We start from the raw sequence: 23885 nt of genomic DNA on the forward strand, positions 1-23885 counted from the left end.
CGAGTCATTATTTGGACACATACTGTCATATATGACAAGTGCAACAATGAAAGCAAGAAATCTGCAAAAATATTTCTGTATTCACCAAGATGGTGTGTATGGTAATGCAGTACAGTAGGCTACCACAGCAGAAATGACAACAATTGATTATTTTTTTTTTCTTCAGATTCTCCCTGTTCTCATTGTGCCCGCCCCCATAATTTTGGCTTGCATGACTTGCAGTTCAATGAGATCATGCTGAGGCAAATGTTCACATGTAGAGGGCATCCAAATATGTGATTAATGAGCAAATCATTAATATGGAATTTAATGACAGAATGTTACGTTTCATGGTCAAATAAAATAAAGCTCTTTTCTTAAGAACATTTTAAAAACTGGAAACCAGAACATCATGCAGGTAACTATTTTGATCATGTATCACATGTACAAACATGTGAATCAAATGCATGCTCAAATACGTACCACACATGCACATTACTGGGTGTGCTGAGATTTAACACTATGCTTGATGTGTACTGGGACTACATCAGTTAGAATCTGTCCAATCTACATGGATGCAAAACTGGGGACAGTTTCACTTGAAGTAGGCTCATAGGTGTCATCTGGAGAGAAGTAATTGTCCTAAAGCTAACTGTAACTCACAGAAGGGCTATGTTGAGTTTGTCAGTGAACCACTATCAAAGAAACTCCTGCATCTTCCAGTCTGTTTTGCATCATCCAGCACATCCATACTATCACACAACATGCAGGCATATGAACACAATTACAACACACACATACACACACCTCTGCGAGGCTAGCATAATAATAATTATCAATACAGTGTGCAACCTGTCTTAAGCTGTGAGATTCTTTCATCAGCTGTTATTCTAGATATGCGTTTGGTTACAGGGATTAATGGGCAGTAGCTGGCTGCCAAGACTCCGCTGTCTGACTTAAAAAAACAACACTTGGAGTAGGCAGAAAGATACTGGCCAGAGAAAGAGTCCTTGATAATGGATGGTCAACTCAAACCTCAAAAGTGTTTGGGATGAAAAATGTCTGTCTGATAACTACAAAAACAAGAACCAAAGTAATCTCACAGTGTTGGGGAAAGCACTCTGATAAAGGCTTTGTCTAAAGCAATTTTTTGTTTTTTTTTGTTTACAGAGTTGAACTTTAAATCAGTTTACTGGTTTTGATTCCCAGTTTCAGTATCAATATCATACATCCTGCAATGTTGTTACTGTACCACAGCAATTTTTGGAAATATTTTGGGAATTAAGAAGACTACTCCACCGATTTAGCGTTGCACTTTTGCTTAAAATCGGGTGTCCACGTTAAGCAACTTGAGCAAAGGCAGTTCAGTTGGAGATTCAAGTGTGTTATGCTAGAAGCAGCTAATGTGGCCTTAAATTACATCAAACCTGCTTTGTATGTATTCCAGATTCAGTTTTGTCAACCTGGTTTCCCAAACCCAGTAAAGACATCACAGCACTGTAATATTTATTATGTAGCTGAGAATGACAAAACTTGCACTACAGTGCAATTTACCTCTGTCCCCCCTAACCTCTTGTCTTCGTCCCTTGTATATAAATCTCTGTACTCACACTTATCATTTAGTGGGTATCTTGTATGTAATTAACAGAATCACACACTTAATGACAGCTATGATATAAAGTGTTTGCAGCAATGCCACTCACAAAAAGGCATATTTGGTAACGAAATATCTGAGGAAGATCAAACAACAATCCTGTTGTGACATTTTGTTTGACTGAAAACTGATATCTGGGAAGTTCTGCACAAAAACACAACGGCAATAAACACAGAAAATAACTAGTAATAATAAAGTAACAATAATAAATAGCAGGTTGGAAAAGATACAAAGAAGTCATAGGGGAAGTTGCGCTACCTTTCCCGGGCATGGCCAGCACAGTGCGAGTGCGGCTCTGTCGACCCTCTGCTGTCTTGGTGGCACAGCTGTGTGAGCAGGGTGACCAGGGAGACCAGGAGTCGACCACACAGTCTGCAGGACAGGCCACCTCGCAGGCCACCTCTGTGGGGGGAGGGGCGTGTACACAGTGGGCCACTGGCACATCGTTCCCTGAGGAAGGCAAGTTAAGATAAGTAAATTAAAACAGAGACATCAGCTTGATATAAATCACAATGAGACACATTACATTTCCTGTATCTAGACTTGACCAGAAAGCAATCAGGTAGGCTTTAAATCCCAATCCAGGTAAGGGATTCATAAAATCACAAGTGTATGTAAGTACAGAGAAAGTATAACATAAAAACAGGCATTACTGTGCATCTGGGCTGATGTGAATACTCCTAAAACAGAGTGATTGTGATCGAAATACACGGACCACCTCAAGAGGTGAGCGGGTTTTTATTCTGATCACACTGAAGGAAAGTGTAAATGCAGTTCACAGAGCACACTTTGACATGCTCTGCTTGTCTCGGGTTGTTTACCGTTTTCTGTCAGGCTGGAGAAGGATGTTGTGGTCCTGATGAGGTGTGCAGTTGTGACATGGAAATAGATCATGGGGGGGGGGGGGGGGGGGGGGGGGGGATGTCAGTGTTGACACTGATGTTGCATGTTAATGCCAGGTGTAGGTTTATTCTAGATACAATCAGGTGTATAGGAGATGTATGTCCCAATAAATAGTAACAAATTAAAGAACTTGTAATTACAATTTGTAATATCCTTAAGTTTATATTTTTTTATTTTGGCAAAGGTGGTGGGGAATTCTTCTCTAGCACCAATGCAGTGAATGCAGCACAGGGTGTAGTGTTTGTGAACGCAGCCCTAAGGCTGGCTCCTCCCCAATAATTCCCTAATCAGGGCCAAACTATAAAAGGCACCTGTTTACATTGTTAAACCAAATAGGTTTGTTTCTTTAGTTTTTTATTCTTTTTTTTGTATTTGTTCCTTTTTCTGTAGGTGAAGTGGAGTGCCATTGTTGGGAGGCTATAGGCATCGGTGGTGAGGTCCCTACATCTTATGCATGTAAAAGCACAGGGATACGAGTGTAGACTGCACCATTTCTGTTGTGAGGATTAACGTGTTGCACCAGAGGTGAGTAACCGGTAGCACCCCTGGGTGCTTCTCAGTGTCATCTGCCTCCCCACCGGCGGTCTCAACTTAGATTCCCTAGCTTTGCTCAGTTTTCATTGGGCAGGAAATTTCAGCAGATTAAAGATTGTTATGGTTTTAGAGTTTTTAGTCAGGCAGTTTTAGCTAAGATTGTGGAAACTAATTATTTTAATCCCTTATTGGTTTCAGTTATTTTCATTTGTCCATTAATATTCTTTCCTCCCCAGCAGCTCCTGTCCTTGCATATTTGGTTATTTTTTGATCCCTTAAATAAATCCATTGGTTCATTTTACAAAACAAGTCTCTGTCTTATGTCAGTAACAAATCTGTGTGCCTTCTCAATTTTCCAAACAATATGTAAGGTTCTTAAATCCGTATTTTCTGGGGCCTAATTCCAGGTTGCGTTGTCGGTTCCCTCTCATTCTCCCCTTAAGGCCCACGCCACACAGAGGTTGACAAATTCAAAATGTTTTTGATCCTTTAGGGGAAGGAAATTCACTTTCAATCAAATCAAATTTAACAGGTGCTCAGTATGAAATTTAGATTGTATCTATTGCCTCCACAAGGCTCTCAACATGGCTCAGCCGGTGGCTTGCTAACGGTGCTACAAGCACGAACGGAGCAAACAAGTAGCCAACATTCCACTAAATCTTAACATTGCAAATAGTTGTTTTCTGCTATAATGCTCTGAATTCTGTATATAGAACCTTTAAGATGGCATAAAGTGTTAGACAAAATCCCTCAACGACAAATATAATTAAATTTTATCTCAAGAAAATTATGAAAACATCCACTTGGTATTCTGAGCTAGTTTTAAAAGCTCTCCTTTAGCCTTCATCTTGCAGTTATGTTATGAAATATTTATCACAGCTCCCAGTTAACTCTTCTGTCAAGACTGAAACAGCTACAGGAAAGACAGAGCCTTCTCTCGTTGCTGTACTTTCATGATAATGACTCTTTTTGTGTGATTTAACAGAAATTACAGAAAACATTCTGGAATGAATGTTAATGACTGAATAATACCCTTGATGAAAAAAGTAACATATATATATATATATATATATATATATATATTCTTTGTATTTTTTGTTGGACCCAGCCCAGAGTTAGCAGAGTGACATCTCTTTGTTGAGAGAAAGACAGAGAGAGAGATCAATTTCAGAAACAAAGATGCCATCCTGATGTCAAAACAATGCCAACAGCAGCTGAGGCATTGTTTTGGGGATTATACGCTCACACACAGCAGTGGGCTATCATTAACTTGTGTGAACTCTGCCACTAAATCATGGGTTATGCTTTAACAATAACAACCCCAGGAAGGATTTGTCATCAATTCGATTTTTTTTCTTGATGCAGAGGTCAGCTGTGAGAGCAAATGTAGGTATCGCCTAATCAGATAGATGTGAAATACTCACTTGGGGAGTTTGAGAACATTTCACCCATAAAGTTAAAGCATTAGAGATCTCCAGCCATCAAAGTAACTGGTGTGTATACAGCAGGAGATGTTAGTCTGCTTTTGGATGCATGAGTCCTTTATTGGTGAAGATACAAGTGCACATAAGACTGAAGGTTCTGCAGTTGAAGTTAACAATGGAACAATTCTCAAGGATTTGGTGAAAGTGATACTTTTAACGCTCAGCAAGGAAGTACGTTGCTATTACATATAAGTAGTGTGAAAAAAAAAAAGAAAATGACTTCTGGGCGACCAGGAATAATGTTAATTGTCAAAGATGTCCTACACAAAGTGATCTAAGATCTTGAGGATGCTGCTCTTAAATAGGAATTGTACTGATTGTAGTTTACATAATTGTTTTTATTGTCAGTGAGATTTCAAGCTGTGGGAAATATATAGTCTTTGCTCAGCTCGGCTCCCCTGCAGGTAATTATTTCAGGCATCCGTGCTTTATATAAGTGGGCATGAAATGAAACATGGAAAGCGTCACATAATCTGTAAATCAACCTCTGACCTATATTTAGAGGGAGGGACACCGAGTACTGTGTCTTAACATTTATAGTACCAGTCTAACTGTTATGGAAATAAGATACCTATTTGAAGGGTGAAAATGGACAATGACACACACCAAGATAATGTTTAACAACTTTAACTGCTAAGTAGTAAGTTTTATCTAAAGTTAAGGAAATATGTAGTTCTTATTTCACTTTTACAGGAATGACTGGAGAATTTTGTCAAAAGTTTGCCAAGTACAGATAAATCAAACCTATTGTTTACAGGTAGATAAAACCCCAACATAGTCATAATTATAGCCCTACCTCTTACGCATGTTTGTAAAGGTACCATTACACATTCAAACTGTCAAATCAATGCCATTTAAAAAGACTATTGTGGCCCTAAGGTGCAATGCACATAACCATTGGGAAACACAATGGAAACACATTATCGAACAAAATCCTTGACCAAAGAACTAAGAATCTTAATATCATAAAAAAAACATAGAAGAAGTAAAAGGAGCAGCATAAGCAGAAAGTAAAATATGCTCTGAAAAACACATTGACTTTAAAAATGTGTCCATGTGTGTCTCTAAGGGTTAAAACACAATGACATTCCAGTACATTGAACAATGGCATCTCTAATGCAATGCAAATGTGTGCCTTGTACCTCATTGCTACCTTATCTGTATACTCAAATGCCATGCAAAACATAGCAGGTTTCCCCGTGCCCTCGGCATATTTTTTTTAGAATTGTTCGGATGTATTATTGCCAACCGTAGAAAATCAGTAATTATTAAACACTGTTCTGCTTGAAAATCACAAAGGACTAATGAATATGTTGGCAAACAAAATTAACAAAAGGCTTACAAAGCTTTGCCTGGAAACACTGCCTAAAGAAAAATGGTTTGATAACATGAATACAAATACACAACTTTAGTGTGCGTGTATATGTGTGAAACTACATGTGGATCTGCAAATAGATGGCTGCCCTGGGGGTCCTTTTGCATTATTAATACAGGGTTCTGTAGTTGGCACTCTTACTCAGATATAATACCATTGCCCCCTGCATGCAATTTCCACACGATTTCTATTCTGCTCGCCCACCCACCAATTAATGTTCTTCATCGTTATTATTCAGGTAGATGTAGACTAAAAAAGCGAGAAGTCCTCGCCTTTATTTAAGATTTAATAACCCCATCCACTCTGTGTGGGCAGCTTTTAAGACAAAGCTGGCGGGCAAACGCAACAAGGCAAGTTGGAAAATATCTCTGTGAACATCAAAGCGCGTTCTGACTAGCCTGAGTCACTAATTCATGTTTTCCCTGCATGTGGCTGTCAATCATTGGTGACGACTGTCTCAAAGCTAAGTTTAAGGCTGCTTTTCTGAGGGCATTATCGCTTGAATATTGTTGACCAGTCGAGGAGAGAACAGTTCAGGCGGATGCTAACCGTGCTGAGTTATTGTTGTTGGGTTCAGAAATGTCAGAGCCTCAGTAGGTTGAGGAATGCCTGCCAACATGCATGTATGTTAGCTGTCAGTCACAGGTGCACCAGGTATTTGAGTCAGCGTGCACCGGTGGTTGGTAGTTAGTTCAGGAAATGGGACTTACCGCTCTGGTGTGAATGCTTGCTGTGCAGAGAGTGGGAGCTGTGGGAGCTGTCAAAACAACTTTACTAAGCCTGGAGCAAAAAGCCAGTGGGTTAAGGCTAACACAGCACTTTTGTTTTTACTTTGCCGTAGTTTACAGGCCTATAAAGTGATAGTGGAATACAATAAGCGCCCATTAGCCTCCCTGTGTGAGATGCCATATTATTTTTAACTCAGTTTGGAACAATTGTAGCAGAACCTTCCAGCTCAAAAACTGCATGCAAGGCAACTCCTTATTCACGTAGCTATCATGAATATGAAGATGATAATTGTGTTTTTCAAAGTTGCAGATAATATGGTTTGAAGTTTGAAAGCCTTAGTCTCTGGATGGATGCCACATGATGAGACTGGAGGGGCAATAAGATTGCATTATGTCACTCATAATCAAGTCATGTTACCAGATAAATAAAATGATGTGATGTGAGGAAACTGATGGTATCCCGAAGGGTTGCAGGGGTCGGCAACTTTTCCAATATGAAGTGCCATTTTTTCATTTTATTGTTAATCAACATTAAGGTTAAGTTTAATTATGACACCACATACAAATGTTAATCTCCAACAGATCTGTAATTTCATTCTATCCATATAGGCAGCGAGCAGCGCAAACATTTTTAGAAAGAATCCGGACAAGAAGGCTGCCATCTTTATAAAAACATCCACATCTGAGTTCACATCTTTAACCTTACCAACCTTCCACCAATCTTTTCTGCAATCTAGGTAAGAGAGCCAATCAGAGGCTGAGTAGGGTGGGTCTTTGTGGAATGCAGGTGGATGAAAAATGAATGAATCAAACTACTGTAAATAACTGGTTGCACAACTGCCAACAGCTGGGCAAGAGGTTGGCATGTGGGTGAGAGGTTTCTTCAGTTTCCAAAAAACTCTCTTGCACATTTATTGCTAGTTACGGTTATGCAATGTGGAGCAGATTAAGGCGCTAAATCAGGATGTTGTAAAAAGAATATGTTTAAATGAAATTATAATGAAAATGAACAAGCAACAATGGATAGATAAATTCAGAGATTCAACAGGCTTGATTATAAGAACATGCAATTCCCCATGGTACTTTTGAACATACAGAACAGTCAGCCAGTGTCATTAATGCTGAATCTGTAATTCAATTGGTGTGGTGATTGCACTATGCTTAACTGCTAAAAAAAACACCAGACTTGAGAGCCAATCAACACTCTCACACATCATGCATTATCAGTTAAAATTCCTATAGAGTACATCAATACCAGAAATGTTTTCACACTGTTACATTCATTATATTGGGGCTTTGGCAATGCATTTAATTTTAAAAGCTGGCAACTAAACAGGATGCCTTCTTTAAGTTCCGTAAGAAAAGTAACAACTTTTACTTTCAAAGGGGTAGATGCCTCTGGATTCACCCTCCTGGCAGAGCTCCACAAATGTCCTTAAACACCCCTGGGCCAGTCTATTCCATTTCATCTATACCTGAGTGGTTTTAAGAATTACCTCATGTGTTTGCTGAGCAATAAAAGCTTGGCTGTAGGTGACAGACGATGTTTTCTGATTGCTTGAGCAGCCACAGATAATAATTTAAAACTCCATTAGATAAACTTCCCGGGGAAAGTGCTATCTCTTACTCTCTACAGGCATAAACTTTCCTCAGACAACACGAATTTTCAGGTTTGAAATGCAGAGTGGTTTTATGCTGAGAAATAGGAACCTGAATGCTTAGTCAATCAAGGAGTAGAGTGGGGAAAACACTCCATACCTCAATTTACTTATTTGACGTTCACAATCTTAAATGGTACCCGCCAGTTCAAAACATGTACTTTCCTCAATCATCATCAGTCATCAACAACAACTATCTTCATGGCTTTTCACTGTAATATCTTCAAACGCTGCCGTACACTGGAAGCATTTGTAAACCCGTGCTCCGATAAACTGACAATAAACTGAACCATTAAAAGAATGTCAGCAATACTTATGTTCAGAACATAGAAGGATGGTCCTAATGCATCAACTTCTAAAGGGATTGTCAGCCATGACATGCACGGCCATAGCTGACCTTTCCACACGCATCAACCTTCGGCAATCAATGACAGTATTTGTATGTACTGTAAAGGATAATCGACAACGAGGTGACCTTTTATGGATTTTAACACAGAAAACAAATTCTTTAACTGACAACATTGTCAGAATTCACCATTTAGAACTAGCACATTGTGAAATTGTCTAGTGTGGAGACTTAACCCGACATACAGAAGCTGATAAAAATCCAATGTCTTTCCTCAAACAACGAGGCCATAAGACAGTGTTGGCTAAGATGACATGAATTTTGTTTTCTCCAGAAATCGTTCACTTCTTATTCATAAACAGCTCTGAACTCCAGCTCAAACATCTGTGACCAACCCAGCTCAAATCAAATCAGCTTTTTAGACAAAGAAAGGTAGGCCATCTAATTTATTTGTATGATTAGAAGCCAAGCTGTTACTAATGAAAGATATGGGCATTCACAAATATCAGAGATGCTTATTGTTTATGACAGCATCTCAGATTTTTGTTAACAATCCTTTCACCGTTGCAGGTGTGTTACTCCTACCTCTCCTTTCTCTCACTCCTCTCAGCCTGTCAGTTGCAGCAGCAAAAATGATTGAAACCAAGCCAACAGTGGCTATTTACAAAGGCTCTGTACTCTCTACAGTCAGTCTGAACAGTCCTGCCACAGCGGCTCCAGATTCCCATCGCTAGCTCCACAGAACTGTGAAATATTATTATATATATATATATATATATATCTTTATCTGAATGTGCAGGCAGACTTGCAATTAGCGACTGCTTTCTGCAAGGTCCATGGAATTTATATGTCAAGCATGAAAGACTTAAAAGTACTTAAAAGTGTATTGTATCGGGAGAAAAAACTTGACCGTGATCATCATCTTCATAGCAGCTTATTCTGTCCATCTAATCATCTGTTATTTTTTTTTTCCATCTGCCCACCATCTAATTCATTAAAGATAAAAACAGCAATGCTGGGTTCTAGAACCATACTTGATGTGGGTTGTATAGGTGTAATGAGCAGATAGTGTCAAAAACAATGCGTTTGTACCATTTCTCAGCCGTGCGTATTTCATCAGCACTATTCACAACTGAAATATAAAATCAAAAAACAACATGTCTCCGGCATCATGTATTTTTCAAAATGACAGGAAATAAACATTTGTACACTTTAAAACTATTTTGCATTTGCTTTTTTCAGTAAACCGCATGGATGTAAACAGACGATAGCTAATGACAGTTTGACAGTATTTTTTAAATTTGGTTCAGCTCCACTCCAGTCAAAATATACCATTTATTAACTGCATGTATCTAAAATAGAAATAATTATTCAATCATGTCTATAAGTGTTTTTTATATTTTTATACAGCACTAGCTGTGACATTGTGAATCATACTGTCTTGCTCACTGATGCTTGTAGTCCTTACCTATATCACTGCAATACACTGCAAAAAAAAAACCCAAATCAGCTTTACAGGATTTTGCATCACTTAACAACTTGGCCCTGACACTGCTGTGACTGTGTGTGAAAATAACTCACCGTGCTTGAATGGTAAATCCAATCAGCCAATTAAGGAAGCAACAGTGAACAACTTGTCAACATTCTCGAACAATAAATCCACAGCAGATGATTTCATAAGCCTTTTTCCTCAAACCCGCCAAAGCTTGCATTCTTAGTTGTCCTGTCAAAACTCATTAGACTCTTCTGTTGGCTAATACATTTGGGCCCTCCACTGCCTTCCTGATAAACATACGCATGATCCATTGTGACACAATAATAAAGCACAAGCAAAAAGAGGCAGCAATTAGGTTTATAATCTATGAAGATGAGCAATTAATGCCTGCAGGAAGCTGTGATTCTGACTTTTTAATCAGGCCAATGTTTTCTGTGCCCATAAACTTGGTGATGGACCCTCATGAATAATCCATGCTTCGTTAACGTTGATGTTCCTATCGGCCAACATGAGGATATGGCTGAGCACAATGGATCACATTACACCCGATAGTTCATGCGTCACATTGCTACTGATAGCATTATGTGTCCGGACCATAGCACTGATGGCTTTACTGTGGCCTTGATGAATTTCACTGCTACTTGTAGAACTAGTCTAATTAATGTTGCAGTCTATGGTTTGCCCCTTTTTAACGTTATAAAAAAAAACAATGCTCAGCAACGGTTATTAATCGTAGCTGTCATTTAAATCAGAGCTGAGAGTTATAAAGGTCAATGTAATCTGTCTGTAGCACCCTAATTTGACTACTGAACACATGGACCATTGTTGTACAATACATTTGGATGGTCAAGTTAAAACATTCTTAAAGGAAGACATTGTTACAGGAATAGTTTAACATGTTGGGGAAGATTTTTTTTCTCTTTCTTTGCCAAGACTTGAATAAAAATATCAATACAACTTTAATTTCCCCTTTTATTTTCACACCCAGAACGTGGTTAGCTTAGCTTAGCATAAACTGTAAACAGAGGGAAAGAGCTGGCCTGGCTCTGTCCAAACTAATAAAAGGTAATTACCAGCTCCTATAAAGGATTGTATCAATCTGCTCATCTAACGACAAGAAAACAAGTATGCAGATTTCCCTAAATGGCAAAAATATGTATTTATTAGCTAGAAGGCCAAATTGAACTACCAACAAAAACTGTAGTGTGAGATGAATGTTTTAATTTTGAAGATAATCTGTTTCCCTTACAATGCCAATTCAGGACTGTACCTTCAGCATTGACACAGGTCACATTCTGGGCCGCCGTTCCGGGACCACAGGAGTGTTTAGTGGGAATGCATCTTTCTTCTTGTTGGACCTGCCACAGGTAGCAGGCAGGATCCTCACACTGAATGAACTCCACCAGATGAGGGCAGGTCTCCGGAGGACTGCTGGACTCCCACAACACCTCTCTCCTCCTCTGTCTGAAACCTGACGAAAGGACAAGGTTGTCAGAGAAGACATTGATATTCCTGTACAAAACTACACAGAACCTCTCTTAGTCAACCAATAAAGTACAGTATTAAGATGTGGGCTTGACTGGACATTATCTCTGTGATCAATTATTTAGGTATTTCATCAACTATGCTATAGTCAGCAGCAGCGACTGCTGATAAAAGCAACCACGTGTCTCCAATAATCAAGGAAGTTACTAATAAAAAAGGACATCATGTCTTTTTCACCCCCAAAAATGTGTTACAATTCTAGGTATAATATTGATAAAAATGATGCTTGATATAGCTATGGTTTTGATATTTGTCATCTGTTAAATGACTCACCTTTTAAAGGAATGCATAAGATATCTTGTAATAAAGAGAAAAGTGGTACATCTATTAGACTCAATGTCAGCACAGGGAGCTGTCCACAGTCTATTAAGTACTCCCTTTCCCCTTCCTCTGCCAGCCTGGTGATTTGAAGTGATGACTATTCCCTGACTCATTATCTACCAGGCTCCTTCCATTGTCATTCTCCCCACAAACTTCATTAAACTAGTCAATGATACGATCGGCGGTTTAAAAATACAACTCTCATTATTTAACGTGTCATATTTAGCATCTTTAGTATTGCGAGACTCGTCATTAGATTGTTTAGTTGTTAGGATCCATGGTTTTGCACTGATTTCATTGTCATTAGCCACATTCTATTAATACTTATTATTCACAATTAGAAAATACATATTTTTTCAAAACAAATTTTCCCATTGTCATTTACACGTCTTCAGGCATTCAAAAGGAGCGCTTCCTGCTGCAAGGAGACGCTGTTCACTGTAGTGTAGAGTAAAAGATCCTCGTGCAATGAGCACACATATAAAGCAAAGCTAGAAATTTAAGACACGCAGAATCCATTTTAGTTAGCAAACTAATTAACTAAAAACAAAAAAAGAACGGTTAGTTGAAAAAAAAAGATTTCTTTATCCCATTTTTAACATTCAAAACAAACATAAAATAACCCTTAAACACAGCTTCATTCTTTCTTTTCTATAAAGAAAATATTAATATAATGGGCCCAGATATCATGTGGTGGAGATGACAAACATGTGGGGGGAAAAAACTCCCTACTCCTTTATGTCCAGAGTAGCAGCCCCTATGCTGGACACACTACAGAGCCCACGTGCTAACGTACAGGCTACGTGAAACATCCCTTTCAAGTATAGGCTACTGGTCATGCAGGAGCCGCCGGCAGAAAATATGAAAGAGTGGTTTTCCAAGAAAAATGGACCCGTTTTTCTTCACAGAGGTAAATGGGGAGCCAGGGTGCTTGCTGTAGTCACAACACCTTTCAGTGCTCAAGGAATATAATATTTGGTGCCACTATCAGACTCATATCGGCAAAATATATAAGAACTTGCAAAGACAACTGAAAACAGAGAAGCTAATGTAATTGTTGACAGGTTTAATGAAGCTGTTTTTAGTCTTAGGACACCTCAGGCTGTTCATCATCTGTTTCACAAATGAGCCGCATTTGTATACATGTGTATTCCCTCTGCATACATTGTTCCTAAAATACTTATTGATACACATTTTTTTATAGAAAAATGATAATGAGGTCTATAAGGGGATATAACATGAAGTTAATATTAAATGCCTCTACACATGTGATTGGCAAATTTTCCAATAACATGATAATCATTTTGGCACGAGCATTATCATTAAGCCAATTACCCAATTTATTACAAAATTGCACCATAATGTGGATTCACTCTAAAACATTGATTCTCTCAGAGCTGGGTTTTTCATAAAGCATTGATTTCTTCATGAAAAGGTTCTTACTGAGATGACACCTCACACTCTAATCTACAGTCATTATCAAATACTGAACTCTACAAATGCTCTTGTGGAAGAAAAATGGTTTGAAATACGTTTTCCAGGCTCCAGCACCTCCTCCAGTAACTCCAGTAAAGTAAACTTGAGCAGCAGCAGCTTTTCTTTTTTTAACCATTCTCATTGTACCGTAGCTTGGCAGAAAGGTTTCACAGCCTTTCCCTCTACAGGTGGAACTGCATTACTCCGGGATGCACACTGTATAAATTACCTCCCCAAACCATCTACTGGTGTGAGGCGCCAGTTCAGGAGCCTGATCCGAACAGTGTTCCCAGAGTGGGCTCTCGAAGAGCAAAGAGACTGTAGATCGATTGCAGTATTGCCCAGAGCACTTACTGCTGCTCACTTCCAAACCACAAAAACAATTTGGCATGGGCATGCCCCCGTGGATATTAATAATTGAAAGGTTTCTTGGTCATACCAGGTTTATTTCAGGGAAACAAGGGCCACCCAGTGATTCTCAGCACACTGTTGCTCAGGAAAATAAAAGCTCCCTCCAGCTGCATGACTTCTAGTAGAGGCATTACTAAAATTATATTCACTAACCTCCCGTGATCAATTCATTTCCCCACATAGCTGCAGAATGTGATAGGCTGAGATAACATGAAAAAAAAGGGAAAAGCACATAATGTGACTGCGAGGCAATTTAAATTTGTAATTTTCTGGAGAGTAAAGCCTGGGCTGCAGGAGCATCTTTGCTGGTTGGCTCTTCTACCTGAACACCGGGATCCCGCGGGCCCATTGGTTAGAGACGGACTGTAGTTTATTCTGCTGTTGTGGAACATAAAGGCTAAGTGTAAATTCAATAGGAGCAAGAAATTCTCTGCAGCTCAAGGACCACGGGCAACAAGGATCACAACAACACCCTGCCACTCAATAACAGCTCATTGTTTCGCAGGAAACAGGGCTTGCTGCGAGCCCTATTCTATTGGTTTCATATTCTATCTGCTGGGGGCTGGGGATCTTTATGAAAGCCATCAAAAGACGCCGTGCCACCAGAGAGCCCTGTGCGGAACAGCAGATGCTGTGTTTTCCGCTCCTTGAAATATATTAATGACACTGTCTGTGAGACGAGTTGGCTCATCTCATAGGGACCCAGTGTTGGAGAGTGTGGGCACTGACCTGAACAATCCGCACTTCAGTGGCTCCCCGGGGGGCTTTCATGCACATTTACTCATGACAGGGACGAGGTCACGCTGCCCTTTTAGCACAGCACTAACACACTAACAGCTCCTCCACTGACTGAAACACACACACAGACACACACACACACACACACAACGTGTAGCCTCGCTAAAGCAGTCGGATATGACACACGCTCACCTGTGGAAAAAGACAAGAACATTCAGACAGCACGAGTGTGCGGAATGCTTGAGCACACCCCCTTGTACACACACACACACACACACACACACACACACACACACACACACAGGATGCATCTTATCTGCTGTAACTCCTTTTACCCGCCCAGGGACTGAGAGCTGAACTACAGGTGTGCTCTCTTTCTGTCTTTCGTCTGATGCGGTTCCTCTCAGCCAGCCGCTTATCAACAAACAATTTACAACCCAAACATATACTGCCTCCGTCTCCTGCTCTGACAACATTGATCTCTTGCACTGTCATCCGCTCTCTTAGCCCCCATGAGCCACAATCTCTCTCTCTCTCTCTCTCTCTCCATCTCTCTCTCTCAGTTTCCTCACTCTCAATGTTGCCAAAGCACCACACGGTCTATTGTTTGGACATTAAAACATGCTAATTATATTAAACAAGGTTAGTGGAAAGCCCCTTGTTGACCATATTGAAGGTACTCAGCTCTTAGGCAACAATTGCTATTAACGGCGGATTGTAAATGTACTGCATGGCTAAAGTGTCTGCAGTAGAGCTAAACAGTTAATTGTTTTTGACTGAGTGCTTATGATTTCACCACTGGCCCATCTGTGCAATTATCAGTTACAATTTGAAATCATATCAGCTTGTTAGCAAGCGATGCATAATATCTTTTGGATGGCCTGTGTCCATCCCTCTGTCCGTCCATCTGTCAAACATGATTCTGAGAGAACAGTATTCTGCTGTTGAAGACAGTTGGAGGCATGATGCATCTTGGAACATATTTTTGGCATATAAAATGAAGCCCCAATCTCCTCTTTTTTTTTTTTGTAAGATTGTTACGTCTAGTTACAACAGTAATCATGTGTTAACATGACTAGTAGCAGTGGTCTCGCTGTGGTGGCACCTGTTGCTTGAAGGCGACATGTGCAAAGCTTACATTGTCATCAATACTGAGGAAATGAATCTTAGTAAACAAGTTCTATACATGATGGCAGGCTGTCAGCAACAGCATGAGACTGTTGGCAAATTTACATGTGGCTCTGCAAAAGCTAAAGCATGTTCACTCTCATATCCAATTTACTCCATCATACCTTTCTTCCCCTGTGGTTCTTTGCAGTTGTCATATAGGCAGGCACCCCAGGGTGACCACTGGGAGAGCAGGCAGTGGTGCTGGCAAGGGATGGAGCATTGCTGGACCGCCAAGGGGGGCTCTTCACCAGCGCACAGCCTGGCATTCACAGGCCTGGACACTGAACAAACAAAGGAACAAGGATATAGCAGACTTAACACAGGCAGCGGTGGAGTGCATGTGTGTGTGTGTGTGTGTGTGTGTGTGTGTGTGTGTGTGTGTTTGTATGTGTGTCTGTGTGTGTGCTAACTGTCAAGTAATATGTGTGGAATTGGAAAGCAAACAGAATCATGTGCTTGAAGTTTTGAAGTGATTGAAGAAGATGAAGAAGCATCACAGTGATCGGATTGAAACGCATGGATGTAGATTAGTTCTGACTGCAGACAGGAAGGCATTTAATGGTAAAAGGCTACAGTTTATAATGTTGTACACTGTGGTGAGAAGCAGGGTAGATTTATATATAAAAAAGAAAGCAAAAGAAAGAACAGAAGGAAAATTGCTCTTCTCATCTCACGTGTAGCTCAGGAGAATATTAAATAGAGGGCAACGACCAGCTTAGGGAGTAAACAGGACCTGAGCAGGGAGATGTTAAGGCAAGCCCCTGTAACCAATGTATAACCAATGCATGGCTGGTATCATTTGGACATCAACAACCTGTAATGGGCTCTGATATTAGTCTCTCACAAAACGAGAGTTTTTTTTTGTTTTTTGCTTTTCTACAACACAGGGATTCACTCAATCTAATACTCCATTTTGATGCACCTCCGCACATCATTGAGTGGCACATTTCCATTTAAATGAGAGCCCAAAGAGAAATTCACTAAATGTCCATCATGCATTTTGTGTTCTTACCAAAAGTAATTTACATGGTGTTTGATCTCCTTTTGTAAAAAAATGAAATGCTTGCTTAACCACATTCATAAAGTGCGTAGTAGACATCTGTCTGCTTTGTGATTGTAAATTGTGATTTCTTGTGTTAGTCAATTGCATTACTGGAGCAAATTGTTTCCCACATTACCAGAGCAAGTAGCCCTCCATGTTGCATTGGTACAGCCACATCTGTTTGCATTAACTAACGCTGTGCGGGTCATGTTCAGCTGCGGCCATGCACACAGGGCTGCGGCTCAGTGGGCGGATCGGCTGTCCTTGATTTAAGAGGTGGGAGTTCAATCCCCATTTCCTACTGTCTGCATCTCAAAGTCTCCCTGAGCAATAATCTGTGGATATATTGATCCTTGTCCCGCAAAACCATAGGTTCATAAGATTGATTTTCTATTTCCAATATATTTGCTGTCCAAACACACCTCTGATAACATTTCTCTGAACACATCTGGTGAGCAACTGCCAAAACACCTCAGCTACGGACTCATGGACTCGGTATTAAGGAAATATGAATGAGGTAAAACTTATTATTTAAAAATAAAATAATTATGTTAATAGGTAGGAAACAGAGTGATTTGCAAAAGAGGAACTTAAAGTTGAAAATGATTAAAAACTACCCACTGTGCTCAATTAAAAAAGATAAATGAAATACTTGCTATGCATGTTTTTTGTTGTTTCTTCTAATGATTGTAAAATTGGAATCAAACAAATCATTGTATAATCTTTGAGCACAGCCATTTGAAGTTCCTAAACACTCAGTAGCACTGCTTGCCTTGGTGATTCTGGCTTTTTTCCATTTCTATTCATATTCATTTATTAACTAAGAGTAATTAACTTTGGCTTCAGGAAAAACCTGGATTAACCTTTTAGGTTTTATCTACAGCACCAAAAAAATAAACTATTATACAACTAAATATACAACTATAGTTCAACTGGTTCAGGGGAGGCCCCGGGTATATCACAATAGATTTAAATAAAACAATGATGATCATCAATTCATTATTTACATCCAAAGACAGTACTATGGCACTCAAAAATATATATTAAATTCACTGTGATCAGTTACAATCCTGCATGTTTCTGTAAATTGCAGGTCAAATTTGACTGAACTATCTATTCCCTCATGTCATCATAGGAATCACTGAAAAGGAAGAATAAGCTGCAGGCTGGCTACACGTACCATCTCCACACTGAGCTTATACTGTCAGCACTGCCCTAAGACAAAAACCACAAGATAAAATGTGGCTCCCTCTAATTACAGCCTTCTTTTCTAGCTGGAATTCTTTACATTGGCTATCTTCGTTGTCTTAGCCCACCTGTCTAAGTTTAATTACAGCTTGTTAAATCAGCATGATATAACACATTGCATAATAGCATATTACATAATTCATAGCGGGAGGAATGATGGAGTTCCGCTCGAAGTTCAAAGTAAATCAATTCACACCCTTTAATACCATTACTGATGATAGCGCTATATTTGATCCGATATGAAAACACATTGCCCTGCGAGTCTGTATCAGCCATGTTTCTCAACCTCGTGAAAATGAAAATCCACATTTTCTCTTACGATCCAGGCCAGACACAATTACACAGATACTGTACGTGTACAATATAATGCAATCCTCTGTGTTCAAGTCAGTGTCCACCCACACATTAAAGTGATATAGTCAGTTACATTTGCCGCACTAACAGTAATGGGAAAAAGAGATAGGATTGAAAATACTCAAGTAAATATAATTTTTTAACTTTCACTCTGAACAATTTCACTGTTAAATAACAGTAAAATACTGGCAGCAGAGACGCACGAATTTTAAGTTATTTTAATACTATATTATTGTAAATTGGATTACATACTGTATATGTGTTGTAGAATAACTGGGTTTTACGGTAATTATACAGTATATGCAATCATGTTTGTGTTTATTTGCATTTAATTCCAGACAATAAAATAAACAACAAGTGAATTCATATACAATGCAACATTGCTGTAGTTTATTACATGTCCACAATCAATTATACAGCTGACTTTTTAGGACAAATAATATTAGGAACATTTGTATTCCAGAACAGGTACTGTGTGTTTAAAAGAAGACATTTACACATGTAAATGTGAACTGCATAGCTACATGACAGTGTAAAGGAGAAGGAGAAGAGAAGGAGAAAGAGAGAGTGAACAGTGAGAGAGGATTTGACCGCCGTACATTTTCATTTTCTTAGAGACACACTTTGGTAATTCCAGGTCCCCAAAATTGTCCTGTTCCTTCTGGTTTGCGGTTCTACAGTCGGCTCTATAATAGCACAAATAAAAACAAATTAGGTAACCGACGTTACATTTTTTACGCCGTAATTGGCGATCAACTTTACAAAGGTTAACTTTGCTGGCTATGCTGTTCGCTAACTAACGTCACTACAGCTACATGAGCTCCACCTAGCTAATGTTACAGAGCTTGCTTTGCCAATTTTAGCAACCTGATGTAATGAAACATACAAAATGAAACATTATCCGAGATGTTAATTCAATATTCATGAAGACAAAACAGTACTGGACACTGTCGATTTCAGGTGATAAGCGTAACTTTACCTCGGCTCCTCGGTTGATCTCCACATGGCTGTACTCAGAAAGACGAAGCTGTGCCGTCCAAGGTCACGTTCATGAACAGCCGATCACGTCTTGTCACTTACAAATTATTAGTGGACTAAGAGGAGTTTGATCAATAAAAATGTGCAATAATCATAAGCAGAAATATTAGCCTCCAAGCAACAGTACGATGTAGATGGATAGTGATTTACTGAACTCGTATAGAGAAACGTATTGCCACCAGAAAACACTGTACTATGCTGATAAATTACAGTTATCTGCTGCTGTGGTTAACCGACGACATTAACTGTTCACTTACATGCAAAGGATGAACCTGTGCATTACAATTATTATGAAATACTGTCAGATACTTCTGTAAATCTAATGTAAATTTACAATTCCTTACAGTTTTGGCTTCAATAATGCCTGTTTTTTTACATACATTTTGAGATTATTCAGTGTTTGAGTGAAATATCCAAGATGTCTCAATTATAAATGCTATAAAATCTTGTGGCGAGCTACTTTCTGGTGATGACAACAGCCCACCAGACAGCTGTTGGTCCCCTTCCTGATGAACATGTGCATATGTGCAGATTCTTTGTCTGGTCTTGGAGCACATAAACTGCGGGGGCGATAGGTAGACAATAATTATCTCCTTGCCTAGAAGTAGTGTTGTTTTTCACAAGTATCTTCTGCCGTGCACTCAAAGAAGGGTAATTTCCCAAAGTTGACAAATAGAGATTTGCTTGTTATCTAAAATAGATATTGAGGTTCTAGTATAATAAATATGTTGTACTAAAGGTAAATGTCTCCCTTCTCAAACACATATAATCATCCTCCAACAACTTTTGGTTTGATTGTAATTGTAAGGATACATATTTAATAATAATTATCACTAACAATGGTCTGTTTCTAGCACTTTTCAACCTGAGCAGGACAAAGCCATTCACACTGCATCGTATTCGCCCACGCACACATCGATGCTGGCGATGCTGCTCCGCTCATTGGGGGTAATCTGGTCTTGCTCAATTATTGATTTATTATTTTTCTGGTGTGAACATTACTGCATCACAAGGTCGCCCGCATGGCTATAGATTTCTTGGGTACAGTCACTTCCTTGTGTCTCTGCTGGTTCCCCTCCCGGTGATGTCAAGACACCAGGAAATAGAGGAAATAATCTCCCACACAACCCCCCCGCCATACATGTGTCGATTTTACATTCCGGTTAAGTACGGATTTAACAGAAGAAGTGTAATGTGTTAATTAGTGAGCTTTAGAGGTGCAAGTAGGCAGATTTTGTTATCTTCTACAGGCAAGCAGCTTCCCCCGAAGCTAAATTAACCTGGTGCTGGCTGGAGCGTCATTATTATCGTACAGTCATGAAAGTGTTTTTCTTTTTATCTAACTCATCCCAAGTGATCAGCTTCAGTAAGTGAACAAACCTTAATTAGAACTGTTATCAATCTGTATTAATGCTGCTATGTGGTTTTCTGACTCTAACATTAAATAAGTGTAAAAATGTAACACGAATCTGAGGTCAAAATGATTACTGGTGCCGCACGAAAGAGGTCAGTCGAGAAAAAAACATTTGACCCTTAGATGTAATATGAGCTATTTCCCATGCAGTGTAGTGGGTCCCTGTTGTTTAAAGCATTCACTGCAATACAGAGTAGCTCAAGAAAACACCGTCTGATTAGAATTATGATTCTTCTTGTCGACTGAACTTTGAACATGATTCCGCTACAGCAACACAGTTGGCTTATGATTTCATTTTGGCCTGCATAACCAATATAATGCTCTGCTGCCAACTTTCACTTTTAATAATTTATGCTCACAGTTTATATCAAAACACACCACTGAGTTTACTTGGAATTTATTCGTGGTGTATCTCTTGAGTCACCATGTGCTTCCAGCGAGCCCTGGGTCAACTGTCATGAAGGCGTTTTTTTCTTACCCTCCTTCCTGTGATGTGGTGCTGAGTGATCAGGGACTTGAACACAGTAGGTCTTCCTGTTCTGGATCCCCCTTCCACACAGCATACTGATGTTAGCCAGCCGCCGGTCCTGCTGGCTCAGTAGGGGGAGGATGCGACATTCGCCCCAGTCAGTGCTCCTCCACACATACCTGGCAGAGCGCAAACAAGCAAACATCATTTAAATGGAGTCTCTGTTTCATATGTCTTAGGAAGTATACAGAAGTATCATGCTGAAAGATGAATGCATATGAAAAAGGATAAAGTGTCAGCACAGCAGTGGCGGTTGTTTCAGAAAAGTCCCACAAAGCAAATTAGCGAGAGCAGTCTGAGCCTCTCTCATATGTCAGGAGGAGAGAAGCATGATTTTCTTTTTTTTTTACTTTAAAACTTCTAAACCAATGTTTGGTTTCAACTATGAAAAATGCACTGGTGCATAAAGCAATAATATCAGAGGAGTTTACCAGAACAACAGCCTGCAGTAATCTATCAAATGCTTAATTTCCGTAATGAGTTTTCCCTAATCATGTAAATCCTCTGCTCTCAGGCACTCCATGTAGATTTAGCAAATAAAACAAAATCTACCAGCAGGGGAAATAATTCTCTATTGACTACTTTGTTTACTGCATGTAATATTTGCCAAAGCCTTTAACTCAAATTCTCCTAAAACACTGTTTGTCATCCATGTCATGTCCTTTGGGTCAGGAACTCCCAACAGTACATTATGTTGTTGTAGGTTGCACGAGGTAATTGAGTTAATGCCCCCAAAAATGTAATTCAATAGTGAAATCATGAATTTTTGCAGCCTCTCGACTTTTAATCATAATCAATCAGGTGGAAAAGCCTAGAAAAGCAAAATCAAAAATCATTTGAGTTGAGACTAAAAATCCGCATCAAGAGATTACCCGTAACAGAGCTTTTGTTTACAAGGGTTGCGAGCTCAAAATGAGACGATATACCATCATCGTTAAGAAACTACCTGGGGCAGTTCAGAAGTAAATCTCCTATGATGTTGCAAGCTTCTTTTTCCTCAAGGGCAGGACATCTTTGACCCCCTCCAACTGTGATCTGCGTCATGATCCGTGACCTGAGGCGGTAACCAGGGGACAGATCGGTGGATCGGCAGGTCTTAGAGCAGGGACTCCACGATGACCAATCAGATGTCTGACAGTCTTTGGGCATCACACACGCCTGAAAGGTCAGGGCGGAGTCGTCCTTGGTACATAGACTGTAGATATCGGAGGAAAGAAAAGATGTTAAAGAAGAAAATACTACAAAAATAGAGAAACATATTACACACATTTCATATCTTTGTAACCCATACACTGTTTGAAAATAGAGTTGCCATATGGAGAGTGGGAGAGCCCGAAGCATGACAGATGTTACCTGTGGCTGGTATTTAAATAGATTGGCAGACAGATTATATCAGTTGTAAAACACAGCATCTGCTTGGAGAACATACTAGTAGATATCTTGATTTCCTGATAAACAACTTTCCACTTCTACATGACAATAAGTAAAGCTATTATACATCATGTTAACACAGATCTCAGACATACAGTCACCCTTTACAGAAGCAGTACAAAGAGCTGATATGTTCAATTAAAAATATGAAACAAGTGCATTAGTCATGCAATTACATTTCCATTGTTTAATTTGGACGATTTGATTAGGTAGGTTATTAAGATGTGAGTACAATGCTCATTTAGGAATTTTACTTTGTAATTAGGCTGTAATTAGAAAAGCAGAATGAGGCAGAAGTCAGGTGGGAAATCCATATTCAAAATCCCCAATCCCACTTCTGAGCAAATACTATGCTAATCAGACACTCTACTGTTAATGGTCCCTTCACACTTAAGTCATGAAGCCATTGAACCGGCCTTGTTGGGCATAGTAATGTGCAAAAATCAAACAGATAGCAACATACCCAATTTTAAGCCCCTCATCCAAACGGCATGGGTGAAATATGAAGACATCACATCAAACCTGGCATGATACTAAAGCCGCTGCTTATAGAAGCAACGGCAAACAATGAAAATACATTATTCCAACAGGATATTGTTGATGAGTGATTTCTGACACAATAGCTTCCATGAATGGCAGTCAACAATGATCAGCTAATAGTGTCATTTTACACCAAGTAGGTGGTATGGTATTTAAGTCAATATCATTTAAATGCAAAGATTTTCTGTCCCCTTGAAGAGTGAGCACAATATGGAAAGTTGTTTATTTCTGCATGTGTAGGTATGAATGTGTGTGTGTGTGCTTGCTTTCTGTGCAGTAAAATCCATTCTTATCAAATCCAAATACCAGGCTTTGCTCAAACAGCAGAGACAGGTGGGGAGCAGCACTTGACATTTACCATAATAGTGCCTCACCCCCATGCTAATATAATGCTGAAACAACAGCTCTCACATAATCTGCCTATAATTGAATAAATAACCACCATCAATAAAAAAACATTTTGTTCACCTCC

The 23885-nt window shown here is 39.4% G+C and overlaps 1 protein-coding gene across 3 annotated transcripts in view; it reads right to left on the reverse strand.

Annotated features, from left to right (window-relative positions):
• thsd7ba (thrombospondin, type I, domain containing 7Ba) overlaps nucleotides 1-23885 on the reverse strand; it is a 138391-nt gene that overhangs the window by 54048 nt on the left and 60458 nt on the right. For all 3 annotated transcript variants that reach the window (XM_031858667.1, XM_031858665.1, XM_031858666.1), the window contains exons 5-9: nucleotides 22389-22637; nucleotides 21392-21561; nucleotides 15940-16098; nucleotides 11427-11627; nucleotides 1892-2083 (exon numbers count right to left, since the gene is read on the reverse strand). In XM_031858667.1, coding sequence (XP_031714527.1) covers nucleotides 1892-2083; nucleotides 11427-11627; nucleotides 15940-16098; nucleotides 21392-21561; nucleotides 22389-22637 — 971 coding nt within the window. The remainder of the gene's footprint in view (nucleotides 1-1891; nucleotides 2084-11426; nucleotides 11628-15939; nucleotides 16099-21391; nucleotides 21562-22388; nucleotides 22638-23885) is intronic.

Source organism: Anarrhichthys ocellatus, unplaced genomic scaffold, assembly GCF_004355925.1.
Source record: "Anarrhichthys ocellatus isolate YVR2014 unplaced genomic scaffold, GSC_Weel_1.0 scaffold20, whole genome shotgun sequence".
NCBI classification, from domain to species: Eukaryota; Metazoa; Chordata; class Actinopteri; order Perciformes; family Anarhichadidae; genus Anarrhichthys; species Anarrhichthys ocellatus.